Source organism: Somniosus microcephalus, chromosome 3 (genome assembly GCF_052327205.1).
Source record: "Somniosus microcephalus isolate GS21.2 chromosome 3, FLI_Smic_1.0, whole genome shotgun sequence".
NCBI lineage: Eukaryota > Metazoa > Chordata > Chondrichthyes > Squaliformes > Somniosidae > Somniosus > Somniosus microcephalus.
In genome coordinates this window covers 34,375,133-34,400,608 of record NC_140989.1, presented here as the reverse complement: position 1 = coordinate 34,400,608, position 25,476 = coordinate 34,375,133, and the positions used below count along the sequence as shown (strand labels likewise).

Genomic DNA, 25,476 nt, shown 5'->3' with positions numbered 1-25,476 from the left:
CTATGTGTTGGAGAAAGAGTGGGTTTTGAAAAGCTTGTTCTGCTTTGTTCAAAATGCTGTAATTATTTTCAGTAGGCAGGTTCCCCATCACAGATTAACCCTGCTGTAAGGAAAAGTGCGCACGGAGATGGATTGCAATGCTTGTGTTTAAAAATCTGTAATCATTAGCTTTCATTGCTCTCCGCCAACCCCCTCCATATACACACACACACTCCACAAGCACCAAGATTTTGTGCAAGAGCTACACAAAACCAACAACAACTTGTATTTATATAGCGCCTTTAATATAGTAAAACGTCCCAAGGCGCTTCACAGGAGTATTATAAGATAAAAAATTTGACACGGAGTCACATAAGGAGAAATTAGGGCAGATGACCAAAGTTTGGTCAAAGAGGTAGGTTTTAAGGAGCGTCTTAAAGGAGGAAAGAGAGGTAGTGAGGCAGAGAGGTTTAGGGAGGGAATTCCAGAGCTTAGGGCCCAGGCAACAGAAGGCACACCTGCCAAAGGTGGAGCGATGCAAATCGGGGATACGCAAGAGGCCAGAAGTAGAGGAGCGCAGATATCTCAGGGGGTTGGGGGGCTGGAGGAGATTACAGAAATAGGGCGGGGCGAGGCCATGGAGGAATTTGAAAACAAGGATGAGAATTCTGAAATTGAGAGTTGCTTAACCAGGAGCCAATGTAGGTCAACGAGCACAGGGGTGGTGGGTGAACGGGACTTGGAGAGAGAGTTTGGACACGGGCAGCCGAGTTTTGGATGATCAAGTTTATGCAGGGTAGAACGTGGGAGGCCAGCCAGGAGTACATTGGAATAGTCAAGTCTAGATGTAACAAAGGCATGGATGAGGGTTTCAGCAGCGGATGAGCTGAACACGTGGCTAAAGGAGTGGTGTGGGAAAGAGGGGTTCCATTTTATGGGGCACGGGCACTAGTATTGGGACAGGAGGGAACTGTATGGTTGGAACGGGCTCCACCTGAACCAGTCTGGCACCAGGGTCCTAGCGGAAAGGATAAATAGGACAGCCACAAGGACTTTAAACTAGTACAGGAAACTTTGGTTTATCCGGAGGTTGTATGTCCGGAAACCTCGATCTACCTGCAGAAATCAGGAGCCGTTTTGTTAGTTTTTTTTTCTTCTCGTGGCTTTTTTTCGTGGCTTTTTTTTCCAACAGTCAAAGTCTGTAAAGTCTCTCTGAAGCTGTTGCTAAGCTACAGCGATGCTTCTAAGGTACAGGCCGACTGTTTAGAAGCTGTTGCTAAGCAACAGTGTTTGTTGTCAGATACAGAGATGAAAACCTCCGTATGCTTCAACATTAACGCTGGTATGTCCGGCAGTTTTGATAGATCGGCAACAGCTCGGTCCCGTCGGTGCCGGATATAACAAAGTTTCCTGTAAATGGTGGGGGCGGGGGGGGCAGGAGAGAGAGGGGTCTCAGGTGAAAATTGTAGTACAAATAGTTCAAAAACTACGGAATTGAGGACAAATTATTGACCTGGTTGGGAAATTGGCTGAGCGGCAGGAGAGAGAGAGAGTAGGGATAATGGGCAGGTACTCAAATTGGCAGGATGTGACTAGTGGTGACCCGCAGGGATGTGTGTTGGGGCCTCAACTATTCACAATATTTATTAACGACTTAGATGATGGCATAGAAAGTCATATATCCAAATTTGCCGATGACACAAAGATAGGCGGCACTGTAGGCAGTGTAAATGAAAGCATAAAATTACAAAGGGATATTGATAGATTAAGTGAATGGGCAAAACTGTGGCAAATGGATTTCAATGCAAGTAAATGTGAGGTTTGGACCTAATATGGATAGAACAGTGTACTTTCTAAATGGTGAAAAGTTAAAAACAGTGGAGGACCAAAGAGACTTGGGGGTCCAGGTACATAGATCATTAAAATGTCATGAACGGGTACAGAAAATAATCAAAAAGGCTAATGGGATGCTGGCCTTTATATCAAGGAGGACTAGAATACAAGGGGGTAGAGGTTATGCTGCAGCTATACAAAGCCCTGGTTAGACCACACCTGGAGTACTGTGAGCAGTTCTGGGCACCACACCGTAGGAAGGATATATTGGCCTTGGAGGGAGTGCAGCATAGGTTTACCAGAATGATACCCGGACTTCAAGGGCTATGTTCATAGAATCATAGAATGGTTACAGCACAGAAGGCCAGTCGGCCCGTCGAGCCCATGCTGGCTCGCTGCAAGAGCACTTCAGCTAGTCCCACTCCCCCGCCCTTTTCCCGTAGCCCTGCAAATTCTTTTCCTTCAGGTACTTATCCAACTCCCTTTTGAAAGCCGTGATTGAGTCTGCTTCCACTATTCTTTCAGGCATTGCATTCCAGATCCTAAACACTTGAGTAAAAATGTTTTTCCTCATGTCGTCTTTGGTTCTTTTGCCAATCACCTTAAATCTGTGTCCTCCGGTTCTCAACCCTTCTGCCAATGGGAACAGTTTCTCTCTATCTACTCTGTCCAGACGCCTCATGATTTTGAACCCCTCTATCAAATCTCCTCTCAATTTCTCTGCTCCAAGGAAAACAACCCCAGCTTCTCCAGTCTCTCCACGTAAGTCATCCCTGGAATCATTCTCGTAAATCTTTTCTGCACCCTCTCGAAGGCCTTCACATACTTCCTAAAGTGCGGTTCCCAGAATTGGACACAACACTCCAGTTGAGGCCGAACCAGAGTTTTATAAAGGTTCATCATAATTTCCACGCTTTTGTACTGTATACCTCTATTAAGCCCAGGATCCTGTAAGCTTTTTTAACCACTTTCTTAACCAGCCCTGCCACCTTCAACGATTTGTGCACATATACCCCCAGGTCTCTCTGTTCATGCACCCGCTTTAGGATTGTACCCTTTAGTTTATATTTCCTCTCTTCATTCTTTCTACCAAAAGGTATCACTTAGCACTTTTCTGCATTAAATTTCATCTTCCACGTGTCCACCCATTCCACCAGCCTGTCTATATCCTCTTGAAGTCTATCACTATCCTCCTCACTGTTCACTATACTTCCAAGTTTTGTGTCATCTGCAAATTTTGAAATTGTGCCCTGTACACCCACATCCAAGTCATTAATATAATATCAAGAAAAGCAGTGGTCCTAGAACCGACCCCTGGGGAACACCCTTCCTCCAGTCCGAAAAAACCCATTCATCACTATTCTCGGTTTCCTGTCATATCCATGCTGCCATTGTCCCTTTTATTCCATGGGCTTCAACTTTGCTGGCAAGCCTATTATGTGGCACTTTGTTGAACGCCTTTTGGAAATCCATGTACACCACGTCAACCACATTGCCCTCATCAACCTACATATGTTTAGATACTAAAACAAACGTCCTTCTACCAGCAGTGCTGTGATTAAACACATCGGTTTGAAAACAAAACACAAGGTATGGTATACATTATATGAAACAAATGAATTGGTTAAAAGGCAGTCACAAATTTTGGGGTTCTGGTGAGGAGACAAACATGCATGAACCCCTTCATTAGCACAAGCACCTTGTAATCACCCACTATTCAAGTAATAATCAATCCTTTTGCACCATCTTAAAAGACCAGGATATTAGTTCCCAAGAACTGCACAAATATACATGTACTAGTTACATCAAACATCCCAGAGCCCTCTGTTCTGCAGACAGTATACACAAACCTCAGTCAATCCAGCCTTTATACGAGTGCTAGCACAACAAAAAAGCAAAACAAAGAAAAGTCAGGTGACAGAGGAAAGGAAAGAAAATGTAAATTCAACAGAAATAAAAATCAAAGAGCAACAAAAAGAAAAAACCTGAAGAGAATTAAATGAACAATTTTCTCAATCCACATCATCACATGGTTATTAAATCGGTTTAGGTGACTTTTGAGACTATTTTGTTCGTGCCATACATGGTCTTTCAATTTAAAATCGATTTCCCACTGGGACTGTGTGCCTCCATGCGGTCAGTCTGCCCTCAATCAGAAAAGGAGACTTTGGACTTTCCACAGTTGGTCCCAAAATCGTTGTTGGTCACCAGTGGGCCCATGTGTTTAGAGTAGAATAAAGCTAGAATATCAGCCCTTGCTCCAGACATGGGGTTGCTCAGCTCTCTAAAGCTGCGTCACCCGATTGCTGAACTGGCAGCTGGCCAGGGCTGTCACAACTGAATCAGACAGGCTGGGGGGTCAAACAGGCCAAGGAGTCGAATCTGCAATCTGTGGAAAGGTACACTCTTACTTGTCACCATACTGGATTAGTCCAATATTAACTTTATAACTGCTTTTGAACTTTCATGCACTTAAAATCTTCGCAATTCTGTTTAGTGAGATTTAGTATTTTGGTAATGAAGTCATACCACTGTAAAGTTATGCTGCCTACAACTCCATTTAAAAATACCTACCTGGCCAAGCGTGCATACAATCTGGATATAATGTACCTGTTACAATTTTAGGCCACTCAGCCATGTCTACCTAAAATAGCATCCCAGAAGTTTGTAAATACGGATCTTACGTTTTAGTTTATAAATTTTGTAACTTAGTAGCATTACTCACAAGTAGTCTGGGGTGTGGAACACTGTTGAGGTGCTAAAGTAAACCTCTCTTTATCCTGGCCAATCCCTTTAAGACCATTGCTTGGTTACGTCCTGTGGGGAAGTGGTTGAAATAGCCACTCCCGAGATCAATTAGAGGCTAGCTGCTGAGGTCAGTTTTTATAGATTGGCCACTCTGGTAAATCCTTTTAGGAAAGGCCAGATTATCAAGGTCAGAATAACCAGCAGGAAATAACTGGCTTTCTTACACCACATACTTTGAACACTTTTAAGTAATGAAATTGGAAGTGTGGCAGACACACATTAAATGCAACACTTTTATTGATATATATATTGGATTACCTTGTAAATTATGACTTTTAACAACTCAAAGTACTTCTAACTTGAATTTTAAAATGTTCCTATCCATGTATTAAATCTCACTGAACTAGAATTTATGGAGCTGATTTTATCCTGCTTTATTACGGGGGTACACTTATTTCCCAGATGCAAAGCAAGGTAAAGGGCGGGGGCGAACCTGTAATGCTGGGTTTCTGCCCCTTTGTGATGCCCACCTACTTCCAGGGGGTTCCCCAATGGAGTTTGCTCCCAGTCGGAGATCTGAGAAGAGGCTGGGACCAAAGTCCTGGAGGAAGTGAAAAGATAAGTCTTTTCTTTTTACAGGGCCAGGAAGGTGGCCATGAGTGCTGGAGGCCTTCTAGCAGCTGATTTTGGGCAGCTATCAAAAGGCCCTGAATCTGGTGGGCGTTACCTCTGTGCAGTGCTTGATGTTCCGCACTCACTTCTGGGTGCATGTTTGCACTGAGGGAAGGTCAAGCCTATGCAGAAAGCCTGAATCCCCAGAAATACAGGCAGCTTCAGGTCAGGTCAGATGGAGTGCACTTTGGGTGTACCTTGCCTGACTCGTGCCTAGGTAGGGTGGAGGGGGGGTGGGAAAGAAGAATATCGGCCCCTACATTTCATAAACTTTGACGGAATTTTCACAAAACGTCCATCACAGTTCTGTGGGCATTACAGTTCTTGTACTTAATGAATCTGGTTAAGGTGATGTACAAGAATCTTTCCTCAAAAATTCAAGTGTCACCGCCCCACCCATGGGGTAGAAAACTCCATATATATAATTACATACATTTCCAGAATCCAATTGCAGAACTGGTCAGTGATTGTGTGGAAATGGGTAATTCATTCACAGCAATGAAGGGGAAACAAATCTCTTTGTCTACATGGTACAATTTTCTATGAAGTGCATTTATCTTCCTGTTCTCTTGTATTTCTGTCATTTTCCTTTTTATCTTCACTGACATGTATTTAACACTTACAGTCAGCTTGCTGTAGAGTGCCTGAAGATTAATTTACAATAGCAAATTTGCTAGCAGCAAATCGGCACTGTAATCAGAGCTTTTTGTTGTATGGTTATAGGGAATCAAGGTTGCCTAGCAACATGCCATATTGTTTCCCGGTAATCCTCATTATGTATGAGGTATGCAGGGAAAGGATTTGTGTTTGAAGCTTCATCATCAGCATGGAAATTCTGCAAATGAAATATTTCCGCTACAAACCTGTCGTTTAACAATAAACTGGTCACTTTTTGATTTTAAAGAGCTGCCGTCTTCATGCACAGCATTTGAAAAATCATTTCTTGTTTGGGGAGGGAGTAAAACCAGAAAGGCTGTGCACAATTTCCATGATGCCGATATTAGCCAGCATCGCAGCAAAGTGTTTTAATGTAATTTACATCACTGTGTTGTACGGATATATGGAAAAAAAGATTTGCCAAACACATTCATGAACATCGTGCCTACTTAACACCCACTGAGATAATTACTAGTTTACTTTTATTGACCCAGTAAAATTAGGCCAAGATGTCAGGTGGACAGTGATCGATCAGAATACTTCCAAACAATCTTAGATTTTAGTAGAGCCATTAGCTTAGACTTGATGCAGTACAATTCACTTTAGGTATGCTGCGTGTGTGTGCAACACAGTGAATTCTGTCTAGAAAGCCTGCCTTTGGGAATTGGCTTCAGGAGAAAGGAGTGGAAGAACATGCATTAATTAGTATCTTTCCTGTCCATAGTGCTTTACAGCCAAAGAATCACTTCTGAATTGTAGTCCCTGTTGTTTATAGGTAATCTTTATAAACAGGTAGAATTTTTGGTACTGCCTCATGACATATTTATTTTAGAAAAATAAATCTGAGGTGAAATTTTTTTCTCAACAAGATACTGGTCGCCAGTGCTGGAGAATGAAACATTTTTCCACTTTTGGCACCAAGTGTCAGCATCAGACATTCCAGGGCAGTTATAGTATGAGTAAGATACAGGATACAGCTACCATCGTGCCTGAATAATAAGCCTAGACCCAATTTTAGAAGAGCACCCCTCCTACATCCATGGGAAATTACTAGTTTCCACACAGCCACTTGAGGCCCCTGAGTGACACTGCTATTCCAGCAGAAAATTATGGATAGTTTTGTGCTATGGACTCACTTCAGTTACAGCTCTTAGAACTGGCAGAGACGGAGGAGACTTCTATCCCATCAGTTTGGGGTGGATTGAAATCCAGTTCTACAGGGGAAAGGACAATTTTCCAACATACTGGATCCTATAAACGGGTACCTCGCTGTCTTGATAACCAAGTTAACAGAGTTTCTTAAAAATTGTCATCTGGAGTTTCTGTAGATTCTTCAGATCTCCCCGCCGTAACTTTGGCGGAATACCCCAAGAAATGGCCGTTTCTCTGGGCTTTCGGCCAATCTCCCACCAGAGTTACAGAGGGAGATTGGGGAACTCCCATACAAATTCTACCTGCGTTTAGAAATGCATGCAAGCAGTTTATGTGGCAATACAGTGTTCAGATCTTGCTTTTACATTTGGAAGATGCAGCACAACCAAGATTTTAGTTGAGGCAGTCTTTGCTAGTTCTCACTGCATCAAGAATGCCAACATTTTAGTCTCATTCCTGTACTAGCAAACACTAAGGGAATAAATAGAGTCAAGAACTGCACAATACTGTTTGAAATAACCACATTTTAATAAAAGGTTCAGTTGAAGCATATTAGAGGTCATTGCAGTAAAGTTTAGTGCTGAAACCAGACAATATAAAAGTACGGATCACTAAAGTTGATCAGCACTTGAGTTATTAATGAATCAGTGAACAATTTAGAAAGTAATTCTGCACTCACCTTTCAGAATGTAATCTGTCAGCAAGCTTGGCACTCTCTCACTATCTTCCTTCATTGCCTGAAGGACTAAAGGGGATTGCCAACAATTAGATTTTCAAATCAAGATTTTCTTAGCTCAGGAAATGCTTTCACAGTGAAACAAAGAACCAAAATTGTTTGGAATATTTAAAATAAACCCTCAGCAGTCATACCTATAAACTACACAAATCTGCAGAAACGATTTAAATTGGAAATGGGCAAGAAAGAATGCGCCATATCAGTAATGGTTGTGTGCTCACTATTCCAGCAACAGAAAATAATCCCTGATCTATTAAGGTGCTGGTAGGTTCAGATAAGGCCTCTGAATACATGGCCACTTTTGAAGACTGGAGGCTTGTAGTAAAGATCGTGGGGTATAAATTTGCCTTGGAAGGTAGCACAAAACAGACGATAGCGAATTGACTGCCCATTTTATACTCCGCCTGATTTTCATTTCCATTTGCTTCAATGGAAAAGAATATCGGGCGGAATGTAAAACGAGTCACTATTGAAGTCTCCAGTAGTTAAAAAGGATGGAAAAGTACTGGGGTATCCATTTACAAACCACAGCTGTAATAAATGATGCCAAAGGCCCAGCAATTTACACACCCTATTAATTAAAAAGTGCCAGAAGATCCTGCAACCCTGTTGCACACTTCAGGGGAAAAAAAGCACAAATTTCGTTGGGCTATGCCTTGTACCCTAATGATGCCAGAAGTAAGTTGAACACCATATTGGGCCGGGCAATTCGACTGCACTGAGCGGACGACCTCAAATTTTAAAAAACAGTACTTGGGAGCAGTCAGCAGTGTTTTGATGCACTGGTCCCTTCCATCTTCAGGACCATGCACTGGTACCACCCATTACTAAAGGCTGCCTGAATAGAATACACCTAAAGTTAATTGATTCACCTCTGTATATGTATTTAGAGTCATCCAATTACAGCTTAATTAATTCCATTATAGTTCAGCCACCTATTTGAATGGGTTTTAGCTCACTGCTGTAACTGAGTACAAATACACAGATAATTTGTTTCTGTTCATTATCATAAGTGTAAAAGACTGCAATTATAATTCACCAGAAATAATAACAGAATAAATTCTTCCCTCAGTGTTTTGGGAGTTAAAAACCAGCCTGAGGATGAATTTGCATTTTATAAAATGATCTTTACTCACTTTTGGTCAAGATTTGAAGCTCTTCTACAGATGGGGGACCAGCCTTCTTCTCATAAGGAATGACCGTTGTTAAATACTGTCACAAAGAAAGTAAAACAGATGATAGTGACCTGCCATGTGTGACATTAATATACATTTGCTAATACAAGTTGCATTTAATCACCAACTCTGTATGCATCTCCACTGGCTGCAGGCTAAAGCCAGCTGGAGGAAAGAGACTGGGGGGATAGCTTCTGGTAAGGTCCGATCATACTAGACTCAATTGCACCACTACATGCTTTTTACTCCGACGCTGGCAACATTAAATGTCAAACCTTCAAAACTCACCAAACACGCAGGTAAATAACTACCATACATCACAGTTGTTGTTGCACCTGAAGAGCACAATAACAGACAGACAACATTCTTAGAGGATGCATTCCTCTACACTGAGCAAACCATGAAACAAGAGGATGGATGAATTTGTACAACCCTTACAAACAGAGACATAATGATAGAATGAGGTGTGATCAGTTTAGGTTAGAAGATTGAAAAGTAGTACAGTATTTACAGTTATAGAAAGATTCAGTGTTTATTTCTCATTAAAACCTGTGGAATTGTGCTCAAATTCTTAAATGTTGAGAGTTTAACCGGAAACTGATCTGCTAGCACACAAACACAGCTGAAAAATTACAATATTTTACCAAGACTAAAGAGCAGTTATCCCACCTAACCACCTAAATCAGTGGATTTGTTCATGGAAATATGGCAAGGGAAAAATCAGTTCCTGATGGACTGTCTCTATAAATTGTCATCTCATTTATATGTCTTGTACTTAGGATGAGAATACATATTGATGGCACATAGTGTAGATCTAAAAGATACATTCCCAGTTAAATCTATTTGAAAGCCATCTGCATGCAACTACAGGAAAGAAAATGGAGTACTTAGATTCTGCTACACCTGTACTGTTAACTAGACACGGGGAACTGATCACAGGACTTCATGGGATAGCCAAAGTGTTTTACATGGGCACTTGTGTAACTTAATTGAGCTGTTAGCAGATAGGAGTAGGTAGAAATGACAATAGTTAATTATTTAAACCCCTAGATCATGCATGCTACACTAATTAACTGCAGTGTCAAAAAGGTGTTTACACTTTTATTCAAGAACATCAAAGGATGCTTGCTGCTGGGGACAAAACACCGTCTGGAGAAGGTCAAGTCATCACTTTGCACGGAGTGCAGCTCGGAACAGAGTGTAAAGCTGTGAGTTTGGCGAGGGAGGTGTTCCTTTCTTTTTCTATTTTTGTCAGCTTCCAGGAGAGCAGGAGTTAAAAAGCTGCTCAAGAGGGGACAGAGAACCAGCGGGAGTTTGGCTCTGTGACACCTCCCCAACCGCATTTGGAGAAAAATAAAAAGGTGACATCACAGGGAAAAGGGTAAGTGATTGGTTGCTGAGTATTTTGCTCACTTCCCTTATCTTTTAAAGCCCAGGAAATGTATTAGTAATTGAACGGTTTCATTAGTACAAGTTTACTAGCAGTAATAAATCTTATTAGCTGTAGTAGGGAATAAATAAATTAAGACTCAATAAAGATGGCAGGGCAGGTGATGTGTTGCGACTGCAGTATGTGGGAGCTCCTGGACGCCAGTGTGATCCAGGACGAACACGTCTGCGATAAGTGTTTGTGGCTTGAGGAGCTTCGGCTCAGAGTTGATGAGCTGGAAGCCGAGCTGCGGACACTGCGATGCATCAGGGAGGGGGAAAGTTACCTGGACACTTTATTCCAGGAGGCAGTCACACCCCTTAGGTTTGGTCAGTGGTCAGGGACAGGAGGATGTGACTGCGAGTGAGGCAGGTATGGGGACCCAGGAGGTGGAGGAGCCTCAGCCTTTGCAATTGTCCAACAGGTTTGAGTTTCTTGCGGCCTGTATGGATGAAAGCGGTGCCTGCAGGGTGGATGAGCAAACTGACCATGGCACCGAGGTACAGGAAGCCATTCAAGCGGGGGCAGTTAATAGGAATGTAGTGGTAATTGGGGACAGCATAGTCAGGGGATAGATACAGTTCTCTGCGGCCAAGAGCGAGAGTCCAGACGGCTGTGTTGCCTGCCCGGTGCCAGGGTTCGGGACATCTGCTCTGGGCTGGAGAGGAACTTGCAGTGGGAGGGGGAGGAGCTAGTGGTTGTGGTCCATGTAGGTACCAACGACATAGGTAGAACTAGGAAAGAGGTTCTGCTGAGAGAGTATGAGCAGCTAGGGGCTAAATTTTGAAAAAAAGAACCTCGAGGGTAATAATGTCTGAGCCACGAGCAAATTGGCATAGGGTAAATAAAATTAAAGAGATGAATGCGTGGCTCAAAGACTGGTGTGGGAGAAATGGGTTTCAATTCCTGGGGCACTGGCATCAGTACTAGGGAAAGTAGGATCTGTATCGTTGGGACGGTCTTCACCTGAACCGTGCTGGGACCAGTGTTCTGGCAAGTCGTATAACTAGGGTGGTAGAGAGGGCTTTAAGTTAAATATTGGGGGCATGGGATCAAATTTGGGAAGATGTGGTAATTCAAAGATTAGAGACATGGCAATAGGGAAAGGTATTAATATGGGAAATGATAAACAGACCGTGATAGGAAGGGATAGAGAGTACAAATCTAAGAGTAAATCAACAGATAAGGCTAGAGGTTACAAAAATAATAAAAAGGACAAAACTAAAGGCTCTGCATCTGAATGCATGTAGCATTCGAAACAAAACAGATGAACTGATAGCACAAATAGAAATAAATAAGTATGATCTGACAGCCATTACAGAAACATGGCTACAGGATGACATAGATTGGGATCTGAATATTGAAAAGGTACATGACATTTAGGAAGGACAGGAAGGTGGGAAAAGGTGGAGGGGTGGCTCTGTTAATTAATGGCGGTATTAGCACAATAGAGGGGGATGACCTAAGTTCAGGAAACCAGGATGTAGAAGTGGTTTGGGTAGAGATGAGAAGACCGTACAAAGTGGAGGAGAAGCATCCGGGAAGGCCGATAGTCTCTTCGCTGGGAGCAAGTGGAAGCCAAGCGCAAACAGCGGAAGGAGCGCACGTCAACCCAAGAACCTCACCCACCCGCCTCTTCAACCACCATCTGCCCCACCTGTGAGAGACTGTAGGTCCCACATTGGACTCGTCAGTCACATGAGAACTCATTTTTAATGTGGAAGCAAGTCATCCTCGGTTCCGAGGGACTGCCTAAGAAGAAGAAGATGAGCAATAATAAAGGCAAGAAGTCACTTGTGGGAGTGGTGTACAGGCCCCCTAACAGTAACCACATGGTAGGATGGAGTATAAAAGGAAGAAATAATGGGAGCTTGTCAGAAGGGTATGCCAATAATCATGGGGGATTTTAATCTGCCTATAGACTGGAAAAATCAGATGGGCAAAGGTAGCATAGATGAGGAGTTCATGGAATGTTTTCGGGATAGTTTCTTACAACAGCACGTTCTGGAGCCAACCAGAGAGCAGGCTATACTAGGCCTGGTATTGTGCAACGAGATAGGATTAATGAATGACCTCAGTGAAGGCGCCCCTAGGTAGCAGCGATCATAATATGATTGAATTTTACATTCAGTTTGAGAGAAGAGTGGGTCCAAGATTAGTATTTTAAACTTAAATAAGGGCAATTATGAGGGCATGGAAGCAGAGCTAGCTAAAGTGAACTGGCAAATTAGGTTAAGGGATAGGTCAATAGAGTCGCAGTGGCAGACATTTAAGGGGATATTTCAAAATACACAGAATATATACATTCCAACAGGAAAGAAAAATTCCAAGGGGAGGACCCACCATCCATGGTTAACTAATAAAGTTAGATAGTATTAAACTTAAAGAAAAAGCATATAATTGCGCAAAGATGGGTGGCAGGTCAGAAGATTGGACAGAATATAAAAAACAGCAGAGAATGACTAAAAGATTAATAAAGGAGAAAAATTAGAGTACGAGAGAAAGCTAGCTAGAAATATAAAAACAGATAGTAAGAGTTTCTATAGATATTTAAAAAAGAAAAAAGAGTTAACAAAGTGAGCGTGGTCCTATAAAAAGTGATTCCTTAATAATGGAAAATAAGGAGATGGCAGTTGAATTAAACAGGTATTTTGCATCGGTCTTCGCTATAGAGGATACAGGTAACATCCCAGAAATAGCTGTAAATCAGGAAATGGAAGGGAGGGAAGAACTCAAGAAAATTATAATCACCAGGGAAGTGGTACTGAGCAAATTGTTGGAGCTGTGGGCTGACAAGTCGCCGGGTCCTGTTGGACTTCATCCTAGGGTCTTAAAAGAAGTGGCTCTTGAAATAGTTGATGCGTTGGTTTTAATTTTCAAAAATTTCCTAGATTCGGGGAAGGTTCCATTAGATTGGAAAATAGCAAATGTAACTCCTTTATTCAAAAAGGGAGGGAGACAGAAAGCAGGAAACTACAGGTCAGTTAGCTTAACATCTGTCATAGGGAAGATGTTAGAAGCTATTATTAAAGACGTTATAGCAGGGCACTTAGAAAAGTTCAAAGTAATCAGGCAGAGTCAACATAGTTTTGTGAAAGGGAAATCATGTTTAACCAATTTATTGGAGTTCTTTGAGGAAGTAACATGTGCTGTGGATAAAGGAGAACCGGTGGATGTACTGTACTTAGATTTCCAGAAGGCATTTGATAAGATGCCACGTCAAAGGTTATTGCGGAAAATAAAAGCTCATGGTGTAGGGGGTAACATATTGGCATGGATAGAAGATTGGCTAGCTAACAGGAAACAGAGAGTAGGCATAAATGGGACATTTTCTGATTAGCAAGATGTAACGAGTGGTGTGCCACAGGGATCAGTGCTGGGGCCTCAACTTTTTACAATTTGTATAAATGACTTGGATGAAGGGACCGAAGGTATGGTTGCTAAATTTGCTGATGACACAAAGATAGGTAGGAAAGTAAATTGTGAAGAGGACATAAGGAGGCTACAAAGGGATATAGATAGGTTAAGTGAATGGGCAAAGATCTGGCAAATGGAGTATAATGTGGGAAAATGTGAAGTTGTCCATTTTGGCAGGAAGAATAAAAAAGCATATTATCTAAATGGTGCGATATTGCAGAGCTCTCGGATGCAGAGGGATCTGGGTGTCCTAGTGCATGAATTGCAAAAGTTTACTATGCAGGTACAGCAAGTAATTAGGAAAGCTAATAGAATGTTATTGTTTATTGCGAGGGTAATTGAATACAAAAGTAGGGAGGTTATGCTTCAGTTATACATTGGTGAGACCACATCTGGAGTACGGTGTACAGTATTGGTCTCCTTACTTAAGGAAGGATGTAAATGCGTTGGAAGCAGTTCAGAGAAGGTTTACTAGACTAATACCTGGAATGGGTGGGTTTCCTTACGAGGAAAGTTTGGACAGACTAGGCTTGTATCTGCTGGAGTTTAGAAGAGTAAGAGGTGACTTGATTGAAACATATAAGATCCTGAGGGGTCTGGACAGGGTGGATGTGGAGAGGATGTTTCCTTTTGAGAGAATCTAGAATAAAATAAGGGGTCGCCCATTTAAGACAGAGATGAGGAGAAATTTTTTCTCACAGAGGGTTGTGAGTCTTTGGAACTCTCTTCCTCAGAGGGCGGTGGAAGCAAAGTCTTTGAATATTTTTAAGGCAGAGGTAGATTAAATTCTTGGTAAGCAAGGGGGTGAAAAGTTATCGGGGGTAGGCGGGAATGTGGAGTAATCGGATCAGCCATGATCTTATTGAATGGCGGAGCAGGCGCGAAGGGCCGAGTGGCCTACTCCTGCTCCTAATTCGTATGTTTGTATGTAAATCCTGCAATAGAACTTGTCTGCAAATGTCTCACTTCCTCAATAGGTCTATATACATGTGGTCTCAATTGAGAGACTACCTCCTTTTAGAGAGTGAATTTATATCAACAGGCGCAGAAGTTATGTTACCGTTATATAAAACTCTGGTTAGTTTCATCTGGAGTACTACGTTCAGCTCTGGACACCGGACCAAAAGGATATATTGACCTTGGAGGGGCCCAAATGATACCGGGGCTAAAAGAGTTAAATTATGAGGAGATTGCATAGACTCGGTTTGTATTCCCTTGAGTATAAAAAAAGGGATGATCTAATTGAGGTGTTTAAGATGATTAAAGGATTTGACAGGGTAGCGAGAAACTATTTTCTCAGGTGAGAGAAAGTCCAGAACAAGGGGGCATAACCGTAATATTAGAGCTAGGTCATTCAGGGGTGATGTCCAAGAACAACGAGGTCCCAGAAACAGTAAATGAGATAAATGACCCAATAATCTGTTTTTAGGGATCAATGTTAGCCAGGGCATTGGGGTAACTCCCTGCTCTTCTTCGAATAGTTCCATGGTATCTTTTACATCCACTTAAATAGGCAGAGGGGGGCCTCAGTTTATTGTCTCATCCAAAAGATGGCACACAAAGCACGCTCTTAGCGCTGCACTGAAGTATTGCCAGGTTTAATTGAGACATTAGATTGTCAAACTACATGTGGGACAACGTTTAATATATGTTAAACCAACTTGTGTTTTTGCTTCCTTTTTGTAGGAATCATCTTTGAACTCAAACGGTGCACATCAGGACTGACCAATACATTCACTGCTGGTTTTCCCACATACTGCTGTTAGACCAATAGTAAATATTAATTGGACAAACTCCAGGGAATAAAGGTGCATTTCTTGTCAAATGCTTTAGAATTCCTTTTATAAAATGAAAAAAGTCAACTTCAACATTTTTCGACTCAACATCCTTTGGTGAAATTTGAGGACGAAGATTATTTTCTATATTTCCCAAATAAGCCAAGAACCCGTGTAATGCCACATAATGCACAATGCTGCTGGAATGTTCTCCTGGGGATACCTGATCAAAGCACAATCCTATTTAAAACACAATTTCCTATTCTGCCAGATCACTTCATATTCATGCCCATTTATGAAGCAATAATGATTCAAGCAGAGCATTTTTGCAAAGTGTTGATGTTTTTCACTGCCGGCCATGCTGAATCTTGTCGTTACCTAACCTCACCTAAAGACAACACCACTGGTTTTGTCATCTTTACATTAATGTGATATGATTTAAAAAGAATTGTGATGCATCAATTGAAACTATTAAGATACAACAACATCTTGTATTTATACAGCGCCTTTAATAGAGCATTATCAAACAAAATTTGACACCGAGCCACATAAGGAGATATTAGGGTAGATGATCAAGCGCTTGGTCAAAGAGGTGGGTTTTAAGGAGAGTCTTAAAAGGAGGAAAGAGAGGCGGAGAGGTTTAGGGAGGGAATTCCAGAGCTTAGGGCCTTGGCAGCTGAAGGCACGGCCACCAATGGTGGAGTGATTAAAATCAGGGAGACTCAAGAGGCCAGAATTGGAGGAGCGCAAATATCTCGGAGGTTTGTAGGGCTGGAGGAGATTACCAAGATAGGGAGAGGGTGAGGCCACGGAGGGATTTGAAAACTAGGATGAGAATTTTTTTTAAATCGAGGCGTTGCTTAACTGGGAGCCAAATGTAGGTCAGCGAGCACAGGGATGATGGGTCAACGGCGCTTGGAGAGAGTGAGGACACGGGCAGCAGAGTTTTGGATGATCTCAAGTTTACGGAGGGTAGAACGTGGGAGACTGTCCGGGAGTACATTGGAATAGTCAAGTTTAGAGGTAACAAAGGCATGGATGAAGGTTTCAGCAGCAGATGAGCTTAGGCGGGGCAGAATCGGGCGATGTTACGGAGGTGGAAATTGGCGGTCTTAGTGATATATGGTCAGAATCTCAGCCCAGGGTCGAATATGACACCAAGTTTGCAAACAGTCTGGTTCAGCCTTAGACAATTGCCAGGGAGAGGGATGGAGTTGGTGGCTAGGGAATGGAGTTTGTTGCGGGGACTGAAGACAATGGCTTCGGTCTTCCCAATATTTAGTTGGAGGAAATTTCTGCTCATCCAGTACTGGGTGTCAGACAAGCAATTTAGAGACAGTAGAGGGGTTGAGAGAAGTGGTGGTGAGATAGAGCTGGGTGTCATCAGCATACATGTGGAAACTGACGCTGTGTTTTCGGATGATGTCGCCGAGGGGCAAAATGTAGATGAGAAATAGGAGGGGGCCAAGGATAGATCCTTGGGGGACCCCAGAGGTAACACTGCGGGAGCGGGAAGAGACGTCATTGCAGGTGATTCTCTGGCTACAATTAGATAAATAAGAATGGAACTAGGCGAGTGCAGTCCTACACAGCTAGACGATGGCAGAGAGGCACTGGAGGAGGATGGTGTGGTCAACCGGAGTCAAAGGTTGCAGACAGGTCAAAAAGGACGAGGAGTGATAGTTAACCTTTGATAGAGTCACATAAGATTTAATTTGTGACTTTGATAAGAACCGTTCCGGTACTGTGGTAGGGGCAGAAACCTGATTGGAGGGATTCAAACATGAAGTTCCGGGAAACATGGGCACAGATTAGGGAGGCGACAACACATTTAAGGACTTTGGAGAGGAAAGGATGGTTGGAGATGGGGCGTTAGTATGCAAGGACGGAGGGGTCAAGGGTTTTTTTTTTTTTTTTTTTTTTTTGGGAGAGGGGTGATTACGGCAGATTTTAAGTAGAGGGGGACAATACCTGAGGAGAACCGTTAACAGTATCAGCTAACATGGGAGCCAGGAAGGGAAGTTGGGTGGTTAGCAGTTTAGTGGGAATAGGGCGGAGCGAGCAGGAGGTGGGTCTCATGGACAAGATAAGCTCGAAGAGGGCAGGAGGGGAGATAGGAGTGAAACTAGAGAAAGATGTGAGTTTAGGGCTAGGGCAGGGGGGAACCTTAGAGGAAGTCTGGCCCAGTGCACTAGGGGAAGAGAGGGAAGTGGCAGAGGCAGCTGATCAGATGGCCTCAATCTTAGTGATAAAGAAGTCCATGAGCTCCTCGCACTTGTTGTTGGAGGTGAGGGTGGAGGGACAGGGGAGGGGGGGTTTAAGAAGACGGTTTGCAGTAGAGAAAAGAAGCGAGGGTTATCTTTGCATTCCAGGATGATCCTGGAATAGTGAACAGCTTTGGCAGACGAGAGCAGGACCCGAGTGTGCTTTATGTGGTCCAGCCAGATCTGGCAATTACTACAATTGACCTCAGTATCTTCAGGCAAGGGCAACATCAGCTTGGATTCCTGCTCGCGATATATATCAAACAATCCTTGTGTAGATGCCTGGTGAGGATACAGATTTGTTCAACTATGATGTCCCAATGGTCTAATACCCTTTTCCATTGACCTGTGTAAAATTCGCTTGTGATGGAGGATGGAGTCATTGCTGGGGGGATAGGGAAAGGTGAGTGGAAGAGTTTTTGTTGTCTGTTCTCTAGTGGCGAAAAGGTTTACAGCCACAAAAGGTCTAGAATTAGGGCTAAGTTGTGGAGCCAATTTTAGCCAGTGGATCCGGTAAACTAATCTCTGTTGTTTCTGTCCATTTGTGCAATGACAGGACAAGTTTGAGGATCTGCTGATACTTTTTGTAAACCTTTAGTATCGTCTTTACCTTTTTAAAAGACATTACCATCAAAGTTCACTTCAAATATTGAATGCTTTGCCACAGGGAGGAATTGAGGCAGAGACCATTGCACCTTTTAATGGATAATTAGAGCATAGGAAGATGTGCTAGAGAGCAGGGAAGGGGAAGACGTTTTGGACTGCTCCAGCATAGATACAATGGCTCAAATGACAATGAGGTAAGGTAACAAGTTCAGTAGAACATGGCCTTTTGTAATCTCCTCCAGCCCCGCAACCCCCAACTTCCCCCACCCGAGATATCTGTGCTCCTCTAATCTTGGCCTCCTGAGCATCCCTGATTTTATTCACTCAACCACTGGTGGCCGTGCCTGCAGCTGCCGAGCCCGAAATGCCCTCTCTAAACCTCTCCACCTCTACCTCTCTTTCCGCCTTGAAGACGCTCCTTAAAACCTACTTCTTGACCACCTGCCCTAATTTCTCCTTATGTGGCTCGGTGTCACATTTTGTTTTATAACATTCCTGTGAAGCGCCTTGGGATGCTTTACTACGTTAAAGACACTATATAAATACAAGTTGTTGTTGTTGTCTAAGACCATGGAGCCCATTACTTCTTGCTGCTGAATTTAAGAAGTTGCACAAATTCCTCAATGCACCGATTATCAGACTCTACATGGATTTCCCAAATCTTGCCCAGTAGACTTGGTGTGGACCAATTTCATCTGAGCACATCATTTGACTAACCTTCAGGATCACCATGGAGGCTGCCAGGAGTATAACGGTCACGGTTTCCGTACCAATTTTGGGCACATAGTATATGATGGAATATAAAAGAGGACAGGAAAAGACATCCTGGACTATCAAGCCTGCCACATCCAGAAATGGTGCAGCCCATGTACACCATCAACTGACCACCCTGCCCGCCGCTGCACCCCCCTCCCACCCTGCCCAAAGTCATGCAATCACCTGGGAAAAGCAAAAATGAGAGACAAAGCCAGAATTTTATGGAAAATTCTGGGAACTTCCTTTCTGATCCCCAAAGTCGATCAGGCGAGCTCTAGGATGCCACAGTACCTCACCAGTATCATCAAAACCAGCTACCCGGCAACTTAACCTTCCAGAACTTGAAATATCCTTAGATAGACCAAAAATATATAGCCAAAAACTGAATGTCTCGCTGTACTGATCAGGAGTGTGCTAATAACTGCACTGAAGTGAGATGATAACTTACCTGCACAATGTAGTCACCGCAGCTGTAGTTAGACTTGCACTTCATACAACACTGCAGCTCGCTGTATAAATTGGACCCACTGGGAAGATGTTCAGTTTTGCTCTTTTTTTCTTACTGGCACACATTACACAATAGTCTTGTGCTTCCATTACAGTACCATGCAGAAGTATCCGCTTTTTATGCTCTATTTTAAAACTATTCATTCGGGGACATGGGCGCCACGAGCAAGGCCAGCATTTATTGCCCATCCCTGGTTGTCCGTGAGAAGGTGCTGGTGGACCTGCTCCTTGAACCGCGACAGTCCGTGTGGTGAAGGTACTCCCACAGTGCTGTTAGGGAGGGAGTTCCAGGATTTTGACCCAGCAACGATGAAGAAACGGCGATAGATGTCCAAGTCCAAGTCAGGATGGTGTGTGACTTGGAGGTGGTGGTGTTCCCAGGCACCTGCTGCCCTTGCCCTTCTAGGTGGTGGAAGTCACGGGTTTGGGAGGATCTAATGCATTATTTGCTGAAGCAGCCACGAGAACTAGAAAGCTCAGCAGTCCAGTCTCTCCTCCTATTACTATTGCATATTGGTAATATATCCTATATAAGTTCTGACTAAAAAGGACCTCCATAAATTGTAACTACTGAGTGAAAAGATCATGCACGGCATGTAGCATTCTTTGACACTAGGTGGCACCATTTCACAGAAAGGCAACCAATCAGATAAACAATGTTTATAAGCATTTCATGTAGTCTGTAGTGTCATTTTAGTTTCCCTTAATAAACTTTACAAGACTTATAAAATATACAAGTCTCAAAATATGTTGCTTTAAATCAAGAGGTCAGGTTTGTTACAAAGTCAAGAATTAGGTTTTGTCCTAAAGAATTTATTCTTAGGTTAATTAATGCTTGAACTGAGTTCCTTATACACAGCTAGCTATTTGCTGGTGGCTATTATCTTATCATTGGAACATCATCTATTCATCAAAGGAAGAGCCAGTCACTAAAGCAAGACTCATTGTGAGGCCATAATGAATACTCGCTATTTTAAGAGACTGTCCTGCAATCGCCATTGCTGGCAGTTAATATATAAAAAGTGAAAGAGATCCTTGCATTTTTCTACGCTAATGCGTGGCCCAACTCTAGAATAGCCTTTTAATTTTGTTGGTTAAACAGGGAAATTATGTACTTAAAATTTACACACCATCAACCCGCACATGATCACAAATGAAGCAAGCAGTAACCACATGAAAAAAGGTGACAGGAAGGGAAATAAAAATATAAACCATACAAGGCACCTGTTTTTCACCACCTGAGCTTCCAAATGTCTGGCGAAAGCCATTCTGAATGACATTTGAGAGTCCCTCCATGCTGAAACGCTGAAGCAGCAGAAAGCAGAAAAAGGACAGAGAAAGAGCATATGAAAATCACAAGCTCGCAACCAACAGCACACAGCAGGGACAAGAGCAAGAAGATACAAGATGAGGACCAACCATAAAACATGAAGCCATTATCGCACAAAGCTCACCTTTACACTGTTGAAAAATACATGCTGTATATCAACCCTCAGTTAAAATCCTTCCACCAAATTTCATATATCCTGACCTGCAATTTATTTTTAAAAACAGAACTTTTGCAGCATGTGTGTGGAGAAATAATGGCCATAACACTTTATAGCCAGCCAGGTGATATAATAAATATGAGGGGATCACAACTCATTCCTAGCAATGCTACTTCCGAGTTGTCCAGCTGACCTCACTTGGATATAATGCTCATCATAACTCATGGCTGGCCTGGACAAGTTGGCTGTATCAGAAAAAAGTTAGGTAAATCATTTTATAGATCCAACTTTGATACAGAAATACTGTATTCTTATCATCCAAATATTTCCATTCATTTCCAAAATTCAAATAGTTTGACAGATTTTTTTTTTGTTGCTTCATTTCTAATTTCTGTCCTTGGGGATTTTCAGGGCTGTGAACAAGAATTTGTAAGACTATGAAAGCAACAGAACTGCTGACGGTAAAACTGGGGTTGAGATGAAACTGACTGATATTTGTTATTACTTGTTAACATTTAAAATAATGTCATTAATTTAAGATAAAACAGATTCTAAAATGATATATTTTAGAGAAATTCTCTGGCCTGTCAACTACGATTTGTTTAAAAATGTTTCAACGTGTGACCGACTATCCCGATGTTTCTCACTCTTCAAAAGAAGCCGCTTTGATATTGCAGCCTGTGCTTTAGGAGAGTGAGCTAATTGCGCCACACTGGCTCTGTCATGAACAGCCAAACTTCATGTGAATTGGCTGCACTGTGGAGGCCCACTGTTCTGCACTGGCACAGACATTTTGGCCAGGATGCACACGCGAAGTAGTGATGCGATGATGTTGCATCAAACAATCACTACAGAGGGAATAGTGGCACACAATGGCATCAAAGTGTGCTGTTACTGCTAGAGTCGCTGCTTCTACTGCTAGAGCCACATGCTTGTACCGGCCCCAGGAAAACCAGAAAGACCCAGTAAAGAACTGTTGGTCTTACAATACCCAATAAGTTTAACCGTTTAAACAGTCGACTCTACACCGCATTATTTTTGTAACTTTTGAAGGCATCACGATCACTACTGGCCTGGGAATGCTTTAAGAAAATATTCTTGCGATGCGGGCAACACCCTGAGAAAGTGGTGGTGGACCTTCTCCTTGAACTGCTGCATTCCTTGTGGTGATGGTGCCTAATAATGGTGTTGGAAAGGAAATTTCAGGATTCTGAACCATAGCAATGAAACAATATGTTCAAGTCAGGATGGTGTGTGACTTGGAGAGGAATGTAGGGTGATGGGTGTTCCCACAACGTGTTCTTCTTGGTGGTAGAAATCACAGGAGAGGAAATTATCAGTTACCTGCTATCAAAGTTATTACTATCTATTTTTGAAGGGGGAGGGAGGGAAAGTAGGGATACCCAAGAAGGCAAGAGTAAACAAAAATTAAATTTCCAAATAATATACAGTCTCTGAAACAGGCTTGGAAGCTCCAAGTAAGTTATTTCCTATCCTATGCTTTGTAGGGCAGCAGTCAGCTGAACTTAATGGATGACAGATATTCCACAGCAAAAAAGAAATCAAGTAGTTGAAGCTTAAATCTCCAATTAAAGTCTTAAATTTGAGTCCCAGAAGGGCTGTCATTCAAACCGGCTCGCCTTGGTCGAATGAATTCTGCCAGTTCTCTGCAGGCTGAAAAGATGAAACAACCAGCACTCCAAGTCAGGGAGAAGAATTTTTTTTTTAAATTACATAAAAGGAACAGTGGGGAAAAGAGACCTACTTATCAGATCTATGATTTGAATTGCTCTTTTTTTCATTTTAGAAAGACATAGAAGGAAACTATCTGCATTTTGGCAAGTTAACAGGCAAGGATGTTGCCTTTGACAAGTAATTTTTTTGATAATGTCAAACTAAATAGGAGAAAACGACACTGGATCAATGCATCTCAAATCACTAAATTAAGTGATTCTATCTGTAAAATACTAATCTAAAAATATCTCTGGTGAGCATTCAGCTGTAAGACATAATTGCAAATCAATTTAGAGGCTTTTTCTTTTGAAAAATAAAAAAAGTACCATAGGGTAATAACAAAGTCCTCACTTTGACGTAGGGATGTAGCAGTGTTCACATGCACTCTTAAGAAATTATCCTTTCTCCTTCCAAAGAAACCATCCAGCTTCTCCACCACATACTGCTAATTTCTTTGACGTGTTAATCCACTGAATTTGCTTAGTGGGAGAAAAATACTTGTCTTGGTTTCCCAGTTAGTCATCACTGATGTTGATAACAAAAGGTCCGTATAACTTTTGCAATGCTAATGTGTATGACAACATGGAGGAAAGTCCATGGCCAGAAAATCTGATTTGTGATTATGACTTTTAAAGGACTCTGGGTGAGTAAGCCTAGGCACAGACTACTTCATTGCCATGCAGTGTAAATGGGGAGGGTTAAACGCACTGGGAGGCCCAGCACCTGTGGAACAATATCTACTAGAAGCAGACGTGCACTTATCAATACCTTCACTTGGGTATTTGTTCCCCGAACATAAAGAAGAAAATCATTTGATTTGCGACCTGATCCTATAAATAAACTTTTATCTCCTTAGCTGTCAGCCTGGCTGCATACAAAACATTAAAGGGATAGAATCTGACAGCACAACTGATTTAATGTAGGAGTTGCATATTCTAAAAGTTACCCATGTCAGAACATTAAAATGGGAGTTGAAACAGTGAGAGTATTTGATAAAAATCAGCAGCAAAAATGTGTAGTTATATTTATATCTCCTGCTCTCATTATTATTCTGTTGGAGAAAATGCCAGAAAGCGCATCTCTGACAGCTTGCAGTCAACTAATAGGATAGCAACATCTCCCCTGCCACTAGATCAAACAGTTCTACAGCCATGAAATTTTAAATTACTGCTTTCTCTCCTGCCCCCTCCCTCAAGAGACTGTCCTTACACCAGAGAAAGCTACTCTACAACATGCCACAATAAGGCTATGCTATCTGACAATGCTGGATCTGATTAATCACCCCCCCTTTAATTTTGCTCCTCAATAACATTCCTTCTACAAACACATTGAAAAAAGATTGCCTCGCACTCTGCAAAATAGTTTGTCGATTTAATATTATTTGAGTTAAAAATCACACACATTAATCACAGATAATGCTGGGAGATTTGCTCCTGTGGTAATCGAGTCATGACTCACCGTTCCTGGCATGTGACTTTTCTCCTGTTTTCCATTTTGCGGGCTTCCATTCCTTTGTTTCTTTTTCTTCTTCATCGTTTCCCTGTGCTCCTTCTGTTTGTTTTGGACCTCAATGAGTATGGAGATGAAGCTGTTTTTCACCTCTTTTTCAAACTCCAGCTCGTCACGCAAGGCTAGCTGTTGAATCAGCTCCTCAGAGTAGTCTTTTATTGCAGTCTCAATCTCCTCCAGAAGCTCATTTAATTCAGCCATGGGCAATCGCTTCACACCTGAAAAAACGGTTGAACAGAAACATTTGAAAGGTCAAATGAAATTTACAATAAATGGAATAAAGAATTCTATGGCAGCTCACAGAATCCAAGATTTTAGTAATTTTGAGCTTTGACTATTTGGAAGATCAAGTAAATCTGTCTTTGCATTATCAAACCATTAATTAGCAGTAGGGAAAATAGCTATCATCTACAGTCGTCCATTAAGGTTAAGGGAAAGCAAAAAAGATTACCTTCAAGTTGAACAAGAACTACCCGATGACCTTCCATTCAACAAACTGTAATCTAAATATCAACTGCATCCTCTCAGAACGTACTGATCAGGTACCAAGAAATATGATTAACACATAACTATTTGTCTAATCACAAAACTACAAGGTAGATATGGATGAGGAATGCTCATCCACCCATTCGGCAAGTGGTGGAGGTAGTACTGTTTACTGCAATTTCCTTCCCTTAGTTTATGTAAACTTAATGCACAGTGATTTATGTGATCTAAAGTAAAATAAAAAAGGAATTTACCCATGGCGTCTTCAAATACTTAGATATACATAAAAATAATGCTTACCTATCATATTAATATATGAGCAAATAGCACACTCAATGTCCCTGTGGAGCCTTTTTCTATTTCTTTTCATCTTCGTTACAATCGACTGTCCCAGCTGCTCAACAAAGAGCAAAACTAATAGATTGAGCCCTCTACACAACAGAAGATACATGCTGTGTCTTTCTCACCCCTTCCCTCGCCCCACAAAGCTGGATTTTAGGGTGCCCGAATCTACTTTATTTATTCATTATTTCATGTAGTCTGTACCAGGTATG

General features: G+C 42.0%; 1 protein-coding gene across 6 annotated transcripts in view; it reads right to left on the bottom strand.

Annotated features, from left to right (window-relative positions):
- LOC147120966 (fasciculation and elongation protein zeta-2-like) overlaps nt 1–25,476 on the bottom strand; it is a 185,391-nt gene that overhangs the window by 5,608 nt on the left and 154,307 nt on the right. For 3 of the 6 annotated variants that reach the window (XM_085979979.1, XM_085979995.1, XM_085980006.1), the window contains 4 exons: nt 24,386–24,654; nt 20,931–21,011; nt 8,914–8,989; nt 7,721–7,786 (listed from right to left, as the gene is read on the bottom strand). In XM_085979979.1, coding sequence (XP_085836105.1) covers nt 7,721–7,786; nt 8,914–8,989; nt 20,931–21,011; nt 24,386–24,654 — 492 coding nt within the window. Of the gene's footprint in view, nt 1–3,662; nt 3,691–7,720; nt 7,787–8,913; nt 8,990–20,930; nt 21,012–24,385; nt 24,655–25,476 lie in introns of all 6 variants that reach the window. The other 3 variants (XM_085979989.1, XM_085980000.1, XM_085979982.1) reach the window with 2 other exon arrangements.